This window comes from Lepidochelys kempii, chromosome 3 (genome assembly GCF_965140285.1).
Source record: "Lepidochelys kempii isolate rLepKem1 chromosome 3, rLepKem1.hap1, whole genome shotgun sequence".
NCBI lineage: Eukaryota > Metazoa > Chordata > Testudines > Cheloniidae > Lepidochelys > Lepidochelys kempii.
This window is the reverse complement of record NC_136382.1, coordinates 116,070,009-116,085,342: the sequence shown is the minus strand read 5'-3', so window position 1 is coordinate 116,085,342 and position 15,334 is coordinate 116,070,009. Positions and strand designations below refer to the sequence as shown.

The 15,334-nt window shown below is 42.0% G+C and overlaps 1 protein-coding gene and 1 long non-coding RNA gene across 10 annotated transcripts in view; one reads left to right on the top strand and one right to left on the bottom strand.

The window, feature by feature from the left end:
- Positions 1-15,334, bottom strand: part of ESR1 (estrogen receptor 1) — a 257,789-nt gene that overhangs the window by 215,252 nt on the left and 27,203 nt on the right. For 2 of the 7 annotated variants that reach the window (XM_073337670.2, XM_073337675.2), the window contains exons 1-2: positions 1,444-1,531; positions 867-913 (exon numbers count right to left, since the gene is read on the bottom strand). The exons of 2 other annotated variants lie outside the window; for them this stretch is intronic. In XM_073337670.2, the coding sequence (XP_073193771.1) occupies positions 867-900 (34 nt within the window). In that variant the 5' untranslated portion in view covers positions 901-913; positions 1,444-1,531. Of the gene's footprint in view, positions 1-866; positions 914-1,443; positions 1,544-15,187; positions 15,245-15,334 lie in introns of those variants that run through there. 3 more of the 7 variants (XM_073337679.2, XM_073337673.2, XM_073337680.2) reach the window with 3 other exon arrangements.
- LOC140909127 (uncharacterized) overlaps positions 1-15,334 on the top strand; it is a 34,356-nt gene that overhangs the window by 14,453 nt on the left and 4,569 nt on the right. For 2 of the 3 annotated variants that reach the window (XR_012158091.1, XR_012158090.1), the window contains exon 2: positions 13,438-13,526. This is a non-coding gene — a long non-coding RNA (uncharacterized LOC140909127). Of the gene's footprint in view, positions 1-9,341; positions 9,459-13,437; positions 13,527-15,334 lie in introns of all 3 variants that reach the window. The other variant, XR_012158092.1, reaches the window with a different exon arrangement.

The following is a 15,334-nucleotide window of genomic DNA, read 5'->3' as shown; positions in this document are numbered from 1 at the left end:
TCAAGCACACCTATTGGACTGAGCCCCACATGCCACCTATGTACCCAAATGCCTGTCTTCCCACAGTTTGTGAATCACTCTGAGGCTTAAGGAGATAGGTGGCCAGATGCCTAGAAGGAATCAGTAGTGTACATGCCCAGAGGCAGAAACATAGGCACCGAGGTAACTTTTACCCTGAAAACATAGGTGCTGAGTGAGTTTAAACACTTACAATGTTCCCCAGGAGTTTTGTGGATCACAATGGAGCCTAAAACTGGGACTTAAACACCTAAACTCGAGACTTAGGTGCCTATGAGTGGGATTTAGGCACTTAAGTAACTTTGTGGATCCCACCCATTGTTTCTAAATGGATAGCCTAGTAAGCACTGACGGCACAAATATATTTATTTGTGCACAAATAACCAATTTCATATGAATAAAAATCACTGCTCCCCCAAAATTTGTACACATAAAAAAATAGGGTTTCAGGTGGTCACAGTAAAGCAAAATGAAAAATGGGTACAAATTTAATTTTGAATGACATTTGTAAATATGTTCACAGATATATTTTCCCACTATTTGCTTAGCTCTACCCTTGAGAGCTCAGTCATCTATTACTGTTGCCTGAATTGAAGCAGCATGTTACTAGGTTTCACATTTCTGCCAGTCTGGATGAGGAAAATAGAAATTAACTCTCCCATATGAGACTATGAAAGAGCCCAAGTGCTTCTTTAAGTCTTTTTTACATATGAGGAGGCCAGTAAATACAGTAAAAGCTGTGTTATTCGGCTCTGTACCAACCGGAAAGCTCTCTAAACCAGCATGTCTAATCTTAATAGAAAGCCCGGTTTATAGTCCGGTTGGTGCGGGGCTGGCAGACTCCCTACCTGGCTCCACATGGCTCCCCGAAAGCGGCAACATGTTCCTGCTGCTCCTAGGCGGAGGAAAGTCCATGAGGGGTTCGTAGTGCAGGAGGGGGTGTGGGGCTGGGGCACAGGAGGGGATGCAGGGCGTGGGCTCTGGGAGGGAGTTTGGGTGTGGGAGGGGGCTTGGGGCAGGGGTGCAGGAGGGGTTTTGAGGTGCCAGATCTGGGCGGTGCTTACCTCAGGCAGCTCCTTGCAAGCAGCGACCTGTCCCTACTGCTCCTAGGCGGAGGCGTGGCTAGGTGGCTCTGCTCGCTGCCTCCACCCACAGGCGCTGCCCCTGCAGCTCCTATTGCCCATGGTTCCCGGCCAGTGGGAGTTGCGGACCCAGTACTCGGGATAGGGCCAACGCACAGAGCCACCTAACCACACCTCCACCTAGGAACAGCAGGGACAGGTTGCTGCCTTTTGGGAGCTGCCCAAGGTGAGCACCCCCCAGATCCAGCACCCCGAAATCCCTCCCATGCCCCAACCCCCTGCTCTGAGCCCCCTCCTGCACCCAAACTCCCTCCCTCTTAGTTAACCGGAATTTTTCACTTACCAGCACCCCGCATTCCTCCAACATGCCAGATAAAAAAGCTTTTACTGTAATTGGGTTATTGGAATAAAGAAATCTGAAGAGAAGTAGGGCACCAGGAAATCCATGGAGGCATTTGTTAGGGAGGAAGCTTGGCTCAGTTATTAATACACACAGCTGGGAGTCTGAAAAGCTGGACTTTACTCCTAACTCTATCTACCACAAACTTGCTGAGTCACCTTGAGCAAGTCTTTCAGCTTCTTTGGGTATGTGTAGACTAGAGCCTGTGGCCTGGTTGTAACCTAAATTTGCCAATTAACTAGAACACCTTTGTAAATACTGATCTACGCTCTCCACAAAACTTTGTGTCATGGAACACATCAGTGCAGTGTTTACGTTACGATGTACAATGGTAATGGTCCAATGTACGATGTACAATTGGCAATCAATTACCTCAAGTTACAATGGGACCACAACTCGAGTTAATCAGTTAAGTAGACTTACAACAGGACCAAAATATCTAGTCTACACATACCCTTTGATTCAATTTCCACTTGTGTGAAGTGGAGATAAGAATACCCGTCTCACCTGTTTGTTGTAAAGCTTAATTCATTCATATTTACAAAGTGTATAGAGCTCTTTAGATGGAAGACAATATAGAAGTGTTAATTATTATTATTATAATAAATTATTAGAAGCTTGCATTAACTAGCCAAGCATAACAACGTTCAGCAGACAAAAGACGAATCCCTCTGGCATCCATTTTTAATCAGGATTTTATGACGAAGAACATCACTAACATTACAGATGACTCTGAAAAAATGCAAATGAGCCTGTCACTCTAACCTCATTAAGGGATTGATCTTGATCTCATTGAACTCCATCATAGTTTTGCTGCTGACTTAAATGGGAGCTTTGTCAGGACCTAAAAATCAAAATGCAGATCAGGAAACTACTAAAAAAACAGGTGACTTTGTTTATTGGCCAATTCAGTTTACACAAGAGTAAGAAAAGAAATGGAATACACTCAAGAAAGGAGCAGAAAGGAAGGATCTGGCATAGGAACAGATGTAACATGCACTCACTGTAAACACAAACACAATCAAAAGATTATTGCTCAGCATGAAACAAAAGACACAGAAAATGCAACTAACTGGAACACATTGAGGTGATGCACTAAAATGGTGATGTAAATAGTGGTCAGAGGCACAGAGTAGGAATTTGGAGCATTGATTTTAGGACTGATTACGTGTGAAGAGAACAGTAATATATGGCAAGTAGCAGTACAACTATATGTCAGAAGAGCGGATTTTAAGATCAATGTAGATGAAGATACCATTACAGTATCCCAGAAACCATTTCAGTATATAGCACGGCAGACATTGCTGGAGCCTGTGATAGCCAATGTATACATCCCAAAAGGGAAATTACGTTTGGGCTATTAATTTTTACTTTCTAGTAACAAACAACAATCTACTGTTTAAAATGCAGTCTGTAAAATGGGCCTCCTGTACCCAGTAGAGGAAGTAAACCTAGAGGTCCAAGAACACTGGTCTTAAGGTTCAGCTAGTTTAAACTAAAATGAAAGATCTTCTTCCTATAGATCGATCTACTTCCGATAGATTTGATACACCACATTGTGTGTCCTCTTCAAATGCTTCCAAAAGAGAAAGCAATCATTAATCAGAATAAAAAATATAAACTTCAAACAGGAAATTAATGAACCAATGAGTGTATGCCAATAACCCTAGAAGCAAAAAAGAATGGGAGAATAAAAATTTGAGCAGACCTTAAGCTGTTGAATGAGGCAGTGAAACGAGAAAGATTTATGCTTCCTACATTAGATTAATTTTGCTCCTAAATTAGCTGGAGCTTGTGTTTTCTCTTCACTGGGTTTTAGCTACCTCTGCACAATGACAGTGTCAAAATCACATTTATAACCCCATTTGGAAGAGTCTGTTTTCAGAAAACTTCATTTGGAATTGCCTCTTTAATTGAATCATCTAGAAATAATGTATGAGCTCCAACATGCTCATTAGTAATAATGGCTGTCTATGCCAAGGGGGACAGTGTGGATTAGTGAGAAATAGGTTGGAAGAGCTTGAAAGAGAGGAGTAATCTATTGGTGAAAACACACAGAAGTACAGAAATTAAAAAAAAAAGCAAGCACAAGGACAACAGCGAAAAACTTAAAGTATGACCAGTTGTTTAACTGGTAGGAAATTCAGAGATCCCACACCAGCGGGGCATCACCTAGGAAACATTCTCCCCATTCTCTCCAGTGTCAGTTAAAATGGACTTTACTGAGACATTCTCTTGCCGATGCCAATAAACCCACCTATCCTAGGGATTGACCCTAGATGAAACATAGGAAGACCCTTCCCTCCAGCTTCTCTGTGTGTGAGACTCTTAGGGTATGTCTACACTGCAGATAAAAACGTGTGACTGGCCTGGGTCAGTTGCCTGGGACTCGTGCGGCTCAGGCTAAGGGGCTGATTAATTGTGGTGCAGACATTTGGGCTCAGGCTGAAACCCGAGCCCTGGTCCAAATGTTTACACCACAATTAAACAGCCTGAGCCCTGCAAGCCCTGGGCCAGCCATGGGTGTCTAACTGCAGTATAGACATACCCTCGGGGACAGTCATAGCCCCAGTTGTACTGCCCCAACCACAGGCCCTTCAATTCACTACTCCCACCTTCAGTCAAGTCCTGAGCCCTTTTCTGGAGGGAACCCTCCTTCAAGAAGCATGAAGAAAAGTTAATGTAAAAATCTTAAAAGTCTGCTGGTTACTTCCAGGTGAATGTTACCAGGAGCAAGGATTTTAACAAAAACACCACACTTTTAAATCCAATGAAATGGGCCACAGCAGTTTCCCAAACAGTAAAACAAATCCCACCTCAAATAGTTGAGCTTCGAAAGCCCAGCTAAACACAGTCCTGCTATAGTAACCCATTTCCACAGCTACAGGTGACATAGGTAGCCCAAAGTGACCCATGGTCACAATGACCATTCTTGCACCCAGAAAGACGGAGAAGGTACATACTTCATGTTTGAAAACAATGCTGAACACTGTGATTAAAACTAAAGGAGGGCAAGTGCCAAGTTAAAAAAAAAAAGTGAAATCAGGGGCATAACAGTAGTTGTATGGGCCCTCAAGCACAAATTCAAATTGAGCACCCAACTTTGAATACACCCTTCTCACATTCTTTTCCTTTTGGTTTACTTATTATTGGTATTTATATTATGTTCATTGCCATGGTATCTGAGTGTCATCCAAAGTGACCACCCAAACCATGCCACCCCCTTCCCACTTCCTGGTGGTTCTGCCCTCCAGTCCTCTTTCTCACCACAAAGTCCCTGGTGACTTTGCCCTTCTCCTCACTTCCTTCCCGAAGTCCTTTGTACTTTGGTCCCGCTCCTCAACACGGAGTCTCTGCCTCACGCTAAAGTAGTGATTGGCAAAAGAAGCTGCCATCATCTGCTACCTTCCTGGACAGATGGCTGCCTGCTGATTTAGGAGTTTCTGAGGGAGCTGGGGATAGGAGAGGGAATGGTCACACAGATGTACCTGCTCCCTGACAAGTGAGAATTAACTGACTTAATAAAATGGGTTGGTGAGATGCCTATAACAAGTTATTAGCCACTTCTGCCATTTCATGGTAGCAAATGGAGCTTCCTACAGTAAAAGAGGCACTTTTCCTCAAGTCTGCTGGTTCTCTGCAGGGTGACCCCATTGCTTAGAGTCTGTATCTTACTCCTGAGACTCTGCAGATTCCCCTGGAATCATGAGCCCCCAGGCACTGTTGCAGTATGATTTATCCCCATGAGGGAAGCTCAGAATTTTGGACATATGGGCCAAAATGCAATTGAGCCCCAGAAGATAAAATGCAACTCAGTTCAAATCAAAGACATCTAAGAAATCCTATCCCTCGGAACATCGTAGTTATACTAAGTATTTGGAATGGTTAACTATTTGAAGACATTACTCCCAAACATGACATCAGAGATCCAATTAATGCAGGACAAACAGACATCATTTGTGTGTTCAGATGTGCTGGGCAATGGGCTTCCAATTATGTAAAAACCTGTATCACCCGTGCCAATGCTAAGACCCACAGCCAGACAGGCATTGCAAGCAGTTCTGGTACTGTCATTTTAGTTCCTGGGGGGAAAGGTGTTACTTCACCTAGGATTAAGATCACTTTTTCTACAGTTTGCCAAGACGGAGGGGGAAATTTGTCTTATTTTATTTCTATATTTAAAATTAACTTTTGCATTAATTCAAATGTGGGATCAGTAAAAGAGTTAAATGTAAATCAAGTTACCTTTCAACAATGTGTTTCTAGTTCCTCTCTTCATAGTGCTTTTTCTGAAGTTGTTTGTGTGAGAAGCAGACTTTCCCCATACCCCTCAGTCCCTTCGCCAGTTTCTTCTTTGTATGGAGAAATCATAATCTATTGTGAACTCTGTCATTGTAAAATCCCAGCCATTCCCAAAGCAGCAGTTTGATGTCACTAACAGGAAACAATGAGTTCTAAGAACGAGTAGGAAGGAAAAGAGGTCATTTTACAGGGAAAAGCCCCAGGTTGGATAACATATGGATAACCACTTGACCAGCCTGGCACAAACAAGTGAATGGAGACTTGCTGTCCCTAAGAATATGCTAGTAGCTAGGGATTAAAAGTAAGGGGGAGTGTGTGAAAGCAAAATTCCCCTCTTCCTGGCTACAACAGTGGGAGATTTCTGCTTCCTCTCCCTCTCCTGAAGTGAGAGAGCGCCCCTTCCTCCTGCCTCTTCAGTGGCTGAAGAAATAAAGATTCCTCAGCTGGGAGGTTTTAAAGTGCGAAGATTAGAAGGATCTGGTGCCTGACTGAGGACCAGGGGACAGAGAAGGAAAGAAAGACAGCCTGCTACTCTCAGTTCTCCCCTACATGGACAAAGGAAGACCGTGGCAGTGGCTCCCCGCTTCTGTGCGAAATCAAGGGGAAACATAATCCTGTTAGTGCCCTCTCCCCTTCTGGCACTCTCCAGTAGCATGTAGGAGTGAGCAAAGGGTAAAAGCTAAAGGTGTTTGGAACACAAAGGATGTTCTCTACACAATGCACTTTTGTAGGCCACACACCCCAGCTTTCTTTGGATGACAATGGACTTTGGCAGGAACAACAGACTCCTTTCCAATTCATTTATTTCCTTTTCCCTGTTGTCTTTCCTTTGCCATGTCCCATCACTAGGTGATTCAATGTCATTCCGTCATGTTGTCAACATCCATGACAACACAAAACCACCAGCATGGGTGAGCTCCCCCTCAAATTTTGATCTACTTTAATCACTGCTTTAAAAGTATCAACAAAAGCATGAGATTATTGTTAGGGACTCTCACACGGGTAAATAACAGTTGTAACATTATAGGACTGCACTCTGGCTTTCCTCCTGAAAGGAGCACTGGAGGAAGGATCAAAGCTCCAGAAGCCAAGCAGAGATTCCTTGCGACTTTCTGCCACTGTACAGAAGAAGAAAGCAGAGAGGCTAAGGTGGAGTGGCACACCTTACAGTTTCATCAAAAATAAGTATACCCTTCCCACTGTGCCTGCAGCTGGATGCCAGCTGGTGTACAGGGAAGGCAGGGCCGTGGCCACCTCCCCAATTTTCTGCTGAGCACACTATCCAGTTCCTTTGTAGTGTTCATGGAATTCTAGTGAAAACATTCTGCCAGGGTACTGTACAGTGTCAATAGCAAAGGAGAAGAGGCTCCATGTGCCCTTTTCCCACCTGTATACTTGAGTAGGACTAGCTAGAATTTAGTCTATAGATTGCAGCTCACCACTTTTGGATGTTCATCTGTAAGTGTAATGTGCATATTCACAAAACATTTATGCAAAGTGTGTTAAACACAATTGTTCATGGGTCACCACTAAGAAACCTGATAATTCAATTAATAGCTGTTGTTCATTCATCAGTAATTATACAAATGGAATATTCCTATTTTGTCACATATTATATCCTCACCACTTAATTCATTCTATAAGACCTGTTCTTTCAAGAGCACTATAATTTACGCAAATGCAAAACTCATTTAATTACATTATAGGGGAGCTGGACGAGCCACTTATTATTATAAGACTCAGTTTTCAGTTGCTTATAACTTGGCCAAATTTTAACCATTTGGGCTGAAATTTTCCATGAAGGGTATCTGCCTTGGGCTGATTTTTGTTTAAATGGAAAACCTCAGCAAAAAAGTTCAGCTATTTCTGAGAACAAATTGGGGGGAAGAAACATGTCATTTTGCCCATGGTAAGAAAATTCCTATTTTAACAGCTCTAGCATCCCTATGCTTTAGAGAAATTTGGCAGGGGAGTGGCCTTTGTATTGGGGATGTGCCTTGTGCTATTCCTTTGAAAATCCACCCAAATTTGGCCAAGTTATAAGCCTTTGAAAAAAAAATCACAGTTCACACGTGCTCAGTAGAGGCTTCTTAGACTTTAGCAACTAAAATCTCTGATGATTCCATCCTCCCTGATCATGCTTGAGCCTCTCTCAGCTTCCAGTGTGACTGGATTGCACATGCACCCTCTCTACAGACTGAATGAGCATGCTCGAGCCCACAGCTACATGAACGAAGCTGGACTTTCCCCTGTGATGGCTACTCCCAGCTATTCCAGACCAGGGCTGCTGTGGACTAGAGCTTAGCACTGGAACTGAGATAAAGGAGCCTCTTCTTATTGTCCCCTGAATGCGGTGGGCAGAGTGGGGGGCCCAGGAAGTGGCCCAGGAAGCATAGAGGAGTAGGGAAGAGACCAGACTGGGACAGGGACTGTTTGGAGGAGACAGGATGAAAGCATCAAGCTTGGGGAAAATGGGCACAAAAGTGTGTGCCCACTAGATCACTCTCCCCTCCACAGCCTAGAATGGAAACCTAGATTCCTGAGTCTCACCATTCCTCTGCTATCAGCAAATCTTTGTGAAACCCACTGGCAAAGTGTGTGTCTCATTCCCATCTGGTGCTGGCCTGCATAGAGGATAAACTACTACTGCCATGAGTTATTCCATTAGCTCAAGTGCCAGAGGTCTATGCAGTGAATTTAATGTTCCAACCCTGCCGATGAACCATATGGATGTCGGTATGATGCTACATGATGGAATGTCTGTTTTTTTTTAATATAGGAAACTATACACAAAAATCCTATTTTAAAAGAACATTATTAAAGTTACAAAGCCAAACATTCATAATTTAGGAAATGCCAGAACTAAGGTTGCTTGTGCAAACTTATAGATTCAAAGGCTAGAAGGGACCATTGTAATTGGCTAGATTGACTTCCCGCATAACACATACCACAGAACTTCCCTGAATTAATTTCTATCAATTTCTATCTGACCTACAGCATATCTTTTAGGAAAACATTCCATTTTTATTTTAAAATTGCCAGTGATGGAGGATCCACCACAGGCTGAGATAAATTGTTCCAATGATTAATTATCCTCACTGTTAAAATTTTGTACTTTATTTCTAATCTTTTGTCTAGCCTCAACTTCCAGCTCTTGGATCTTGCTATATCTTTCCCTGCTACAGTGAAGAACCCCCATTATCGAAGTTTTGTTCCCCACATAGGTACTTAGAGACTGTGATCAAGTAACCCCTTAACTTTGTCTTTGTTAAACTTAACAGATTGAGCTCCTGGAGTCTATCACTATAAGTCATGTATTCCAATCCTTCAGTCATTCTTGTGGCTCTTCTCTGAACACTCTCCCATTTATCAACATCCTCTGGTATTGTGAACACCAGAACTGGAACAGTATTCCAGTAGTGGTTGCACACGTGCCAAATATAGAAGTAATTTAATCTCTTGATACTCCTTAATTCAGCCCCTTTGTGCATATGCATTACAGTCTTTCATTACATGATCACATATTATTTTTTCCACAGGACCCCAGCCTCATTCAGTGCACCGGATTGACCTGCTCTGGGAATGAATCAAGATTGTGTACTAAAAGAGGCTGGTGTCTCTTTGACTCCTGCCTCATCTGTTTCACAAATTAGAAGGTATGTAGAGAATGAGGCAGCAAATTGCAGGAAGAGAAAGGAGGGTCTCATGGTCAAGAAAAATCAAAGCTGCCCTGGAAAATTAGATTCTATACCTGCCTCTGTCACAGAGTTCCTGTGAGATGCCAGATGAGTTACTTAAATGAAATTTTTCACGTGTTAACTAATTGCGTGTTCCTTGTTTTTTGTGTGCCCAATCTGAGACCGTGGCATCTGATTTGCAGAAGTGCTGAGTGCTCACAGCTGCAACCAATATTAGAGCCCTGCGCGGATACAAAATTTATATCCACTGATGCGGATATCTGCAGATATAAATAGGTATCTGCAGAGCTGCAGGGCTCTAGTGGAAACCGAAGCAGCAAAAGCAGCAGCCTGGAGGGCCGCCACTCCCAGGAGCCAGCACCCCGCACTGACAGCTCCCACCCTCAGCCCCATCCACTGGGGCAGGTACCAGGCTCATCGGCAGCTGTCCCTGGTCATGTTAGTGCAATGGGTAGGGCTGGGGCTGGGGGCAGTACAGCCATGCTGGAGGAGCTGCCAGTGCAGGGCACTGGCTCATGGGAGTGGCAGCCCACCAGGCTGCTGCTTTCGCAACTGCGGTTCCCGGAAGAGCCCTGCAGCGCTGCAGATACCGATTCATATCTATGTATACTTTTAATGCAATTTAATGTCATATCAATTTAATGCACACTTTATGCAATTTGATTTCTTATTAATCTCGTTTCATATCAATTTGATTTCATATTTTAACATAGATTGAGAAAACATATTGTTTTCCAGGTAACATGCGAGAATTTGTGCCAGTAGACATTGTTAACACAATAGGAATTGTTGTGATATTTACCAATATGTAGGTGTAAATATTTTTGTAAAAATCCATTCCTTATTGTCACACAAAGCCACAGAAAATAAATATTGGGAGATAAGAGGAAGGTAAGCAGTGTTTAAGGGATCATAGCCATAGTAAAGCCACTACTCTTTCTGCCTGTGTTTTGGGAACATTTTCAAAACTTCTTCTTGACTATCAGTGGTAAAACATCAACAAACACCAGGAATTCTTCATTTCAGCACATGCTGTTTAGTTTCCCTTTGCTCTCCCAGGGTAAATCAAGAGAAAAAATATCTTTTCAACATGAAATGCAAAGATGTGAAGAGATTCAATTCCTCAGAAAAGTGCTGCATTCATACTATGTGCAGATGCACATGATTACTGATAATTGAAGATACTTGCTTTTAGCAAATCCGGTAGATAGTAAAAGCTGCCTCTTAACAGAAAATTGTTGGGTGAGTAATAAACAGATGTTATATGTTACATCTGATAGGCTAACAAAAACATTCTTGGGAAAGAATTTTCATGCTATACATAGAAGGCTAAATTCTACCACTGAATGCACTTGACTAGCATTAACTGTATCCACTGGGAGACCCACACATGCATCTGAGATCAGAATTTGATACAAACCCTGTTTTCAACATTCAATCTGAGTATCCGGGGTGGACACTCATCATTTCTATTGGGACCAGAAGAGTAAACCTCCCCAGCCTCAGGAGATGGATCAGCAGCAAAGCCCCTCAACAGCCACTTCTCCAGGCAGAGAGCTGAAGTAATAGGCTCTGTGACACTCTCCAGTGGATCCATAAAGCGTTTGTCCATGTGATCACCACATACATTCAAGCACATACATTAAAACAATTGCACAAGTACTTTTTCTTCTTCTGTGTTTATTTTGTTTTCTTTTTTTTTAAAGAAATTATATACAAACATCAATGTGAAAAAAGTTATGACTGACAGTTTATAGGCACAGATGAGGACACTGAGTATGATTCTCACAGTAACTGTACCGGTAACTGTCTGTTTTGGTCCTGCAGTGAGAATGAGGGCAGATGAGCCTTGCACACATGCAAAGCCCCAGTGTTTTCAAGTGGCCTGTATGGTTCTGATTGCAGGTTCAGAATCTTAGTTTTCCTGCACCAACCTAAGGCTGACATTTTGCACATAGACATGGGTTTCTGGGCTGTGATTCATTCATTTTTAGGCAAAGTAGGACTCATTATGAGAAGTAAAAATTAGGGTGTTTGGTTTTTTTAAAAATTCAGAACCTAAAACTTGTTTTCCTTTAATTATGTAAAAAAGAAAATTAGGTTCCATCCTCCAAAGCCCTTCACTTCTGGGAAGTTATTCCTGTGAATGTGGAAGATCTTTAGGGTTTGCAAGATTCTTCTCCAAACAAATTTCAACACTGCAAAAGTGTGTGTGTGTGTGTGAGAGAGAGAGTGTGAGAGAGGTACATTATGTAGTGTCTGTGTGTTATGTGCATGTGCACTTGTGTGTGTAATATTGCATTTATGTGGCATATCTGCATTTTATTCTAGATTGGCAATGAGATATCATTATATCATTTTTACTGCTTCTCTCTTGCAACTGGAACACTATATAACTGAACTACAGAAAGGCTACTAGAATCATGATGCAGAGGGTTACAAAATGTACTAAAAAATTATCATTAAAAGGCAATTCAAATCTCAAGTCAAAGATTTAGTTTGTGCTGGTGTGAAGAATCTGAAATATCCACATTGGGGAAACATTTCAGTGGTTAAAAAACCTTGACCAAAGGGCATACCACTCACAACCCATTTGGCTAATCAATGATTCATTCATTCGAGTGTGTTACAGGCAAACAAAAACATACTTGTGATGCTCTCTTTGCATTTGCTGGTGTCTTCTTTGCGCTTAGGCTATAAGGGCATTCATGTACACAATATTATCTGTTTAGGAGAAACTGATTAGCACCATGCACTCCCCTCTCCATTCATACTGTACTGAATGATTAGCGAGGGAGGGAATAACATAACAAGGTTTTGACCACTGTAATTGCCTTTGTATCCATGTAATTCAAATAATGTATTATCTTGCACAAGATTTTAATAGTATAAAACTTCCTTCCTGAAGATGAGGCAGAATTAATGCTTCAAAATTCCTAACTGTGAAAAACAAAATCCAGGTATGTGGGTTGTATTTGGGAAATACAAGTTGTAATCTCATTTCATTCTACACTGAAAATCCTCCTCTGCAAGAAGTACTGCCTGGCCTCAGCAGACTCACACTCTGTCTCTGTCTCTCTGCTACTTCTCTCTGCCAGAACAAGAAGATTAATATAAATGAATCTGTGTATACAATGTAGTTGGACTATATGAAGGATATTCTCAATAACCTTCATGCTCAATGATCAGCTTAGCCTAGATTAGTCAACAAGTTTCAATATATACATCTGTTCCGGCTCAGATAGAACTTAGAAACATTTTTATGTAATTAATCACATTATTTATTACCTGCCTGACAGGTGAATTTTAATATTTCTCTCTTTCTATGTGTCAGAGAGAGAGATGGAGGACGAATGCATGCACACTCGCTCACACAGGGAGTCAACCACAAGAATTACTTAGAGAGAGAGAGAGACTTTCCCAGAAATCCCAGAAGCCCAGTCAGAGATAAAAAGCAATAGGACAATTTCTGTGAATCTTAAATGACAACTACTAACTCCACACTTGTTACAGTCCTTGAAGCTATAGCATCCCCTGCCCTCCTAAGTTAAGAAACTGTAGCAGAAGATAAGTAGAGGAAAGTAGACCAAGATGAGTCTTCAGTGTGACTATTATCATGACGTTCCTGTAGATGCAAAATGCTTTCTTTATAGTTGGAATCAATTATATCTAATCGTAAGCAGAACGTAGTTAAGGCTCTGGATAATGAAGCCCAGAGGCTACTTCACAGATCCTACTGCACATAGAAGACTGTATTTCTATTCAATTTCCTGGCACTCATTAGGGTGCAATAATAGCTACTCAAAGGGCAGAGGGAGGCTCTATAAATCTCCATGATGCACAAGACTAAAGGACAATCCCCTATTGATACTTAGGGAAATGCAAGAAAAATTGAAGTGGTTTTGCTTTGTCAAGTGTGCTCTCATTTCTGTTTCAGTAACAGCAAGGTTGAAGAAACAGTCACTGTCTCGCTACCAGTAGAGGATGTTGCAAAGGGGATCCAAAGAGCTGACAGGACAGCAGGAGGTAAGAAAGAAAAAGGAGATGAGTAGGATCTAAAATAGAAATCTTCACCTCATATATAATGTGGTGCAGGAGTTTGGGAAAGAGCAATACAATATAAATAAGTTGTTCTTCAAACACAATCTGAAAGCTTTTAAAAAGCAAGCATCTCTTTAAAGAAAAATAAACCATTCATATTGTAAAAGATAAGGGTACCAAATCCTTGGGGCATACCCAGCCCACAGAATATGAACAAATTAAGCCTCAAAACACATCTGTGAGGCACTATCCCTGTTCTAAAGATGGGGAAACTGAGGCACAGAAAGGTTAAGTGATTTTCCTGGAGTCACACAAGGAGTTGAGAATAGAGTCAAGGATAATGCAGCAGGAATACTGAAGTGTCCATTACAGGGTAGGAGTAAGGAAATCATTGGAAGTTATTGTGACCTTTCCAGTTACCCAATTCTGAGTCCTACGCCTCAGCCACACCATCTTTTGCCCTCCAGCAATACAGTGCTCACTTCACAAACACACAACCAGCCACATTTTGTTTCTTGATACGTACTATTTTTCCACTTCATTTCACTTCTGTGCATTGAATTGGTGTATACTCATTTCTTCCCTGTCCCCAATCTCATTATTTTTAGTTTTCCAATGTTGCTTACAGGGCAGGGAAACACAATGGTGGTTTGAGCCTCCCTTTTGTTGATTTTATAACACTAAGACACACTATTTTTCACACAAAATCATAAAATCTCCAATCACCTTTGCAAGTGATAAATTTCATAAAGCTGGATGAATCAGTTCAGATAAAATACAAGGTCCTTTCCCCAGCCCGCATCAAAAATTCCACTTGTTGAAGAACTCCTATCGATAGAAATCCAACCTACTTTTTGAGGGGACAGAAAGTTGGCTTTTCTTTATATTTCATTTTTTTTATATGGCTTTACTTCCATGTTGCTATGACAGACTGCATATTGCACAGGCACTGCAATATTGTTGTTTATTATCTGGTAAGTGCTTTCTGCAGGCTTTGTCCTGTACAAGGTACAAAAGAAGAGACATCCACTTCCCCAAGGAACATCCAGCCTAAAGACTCTTTTCTCACTATTTCCACCCCCACTGCAAGCAGGTAGTGCTCAGAAAGGCCACAAGAAGAACTGTTGGAGTGAGATATCCAGCCCAATGTTTATAGACTGAAGAGGTTTAGATAAGTTTGGATATACTTACCGGAGCAGAACCTGAATGGTCGCCTCGCTCTTACAGTAACACGTGATTTTGCAGAACAGGATATATGTTAAAGTACCGAGGGCTGCTCAGGTACCTTGGCACTAGCCTGAGAACAGCACTTAACTTTCATTGCTGATTCATTGCCCAGTAGGGCCTATGATGGTATGGTACCAGAAGGCAACTGTGCCGAGACCAGGCAATCCATTCCTTTGATCTGCTTTTGTCAGGATAACTTCTATGAGAGCAGAAATCCCGGAGAAAGCCCTGGATTCCCTGAAAGTGAATATGGAGGAGCCCACTTCAAACTCTGAGGAGTATGAGAACTCCCCAACTGCCAAGGTAGAGCAGTATCAGCCAGCAGCATCAGAAACCAGAACTATAATCTATGACAGGCCTACAGTACAAGCAGCAACATGGGTTGCTATCAGTACCATGTTCTGAGGTGGAGCACTTACCAGTGGTCTCTGAGCTGGCATCAAGGTGATTGATGGAAGCAGTGCCAGACCTGAGGTTGCTGGTGCCATAACAAACCCCATTATGGAAGCCAATGTGTGCACCACATGCAACAGTCCCAGAAGGACACTGTCAGGCTGAATGATCAG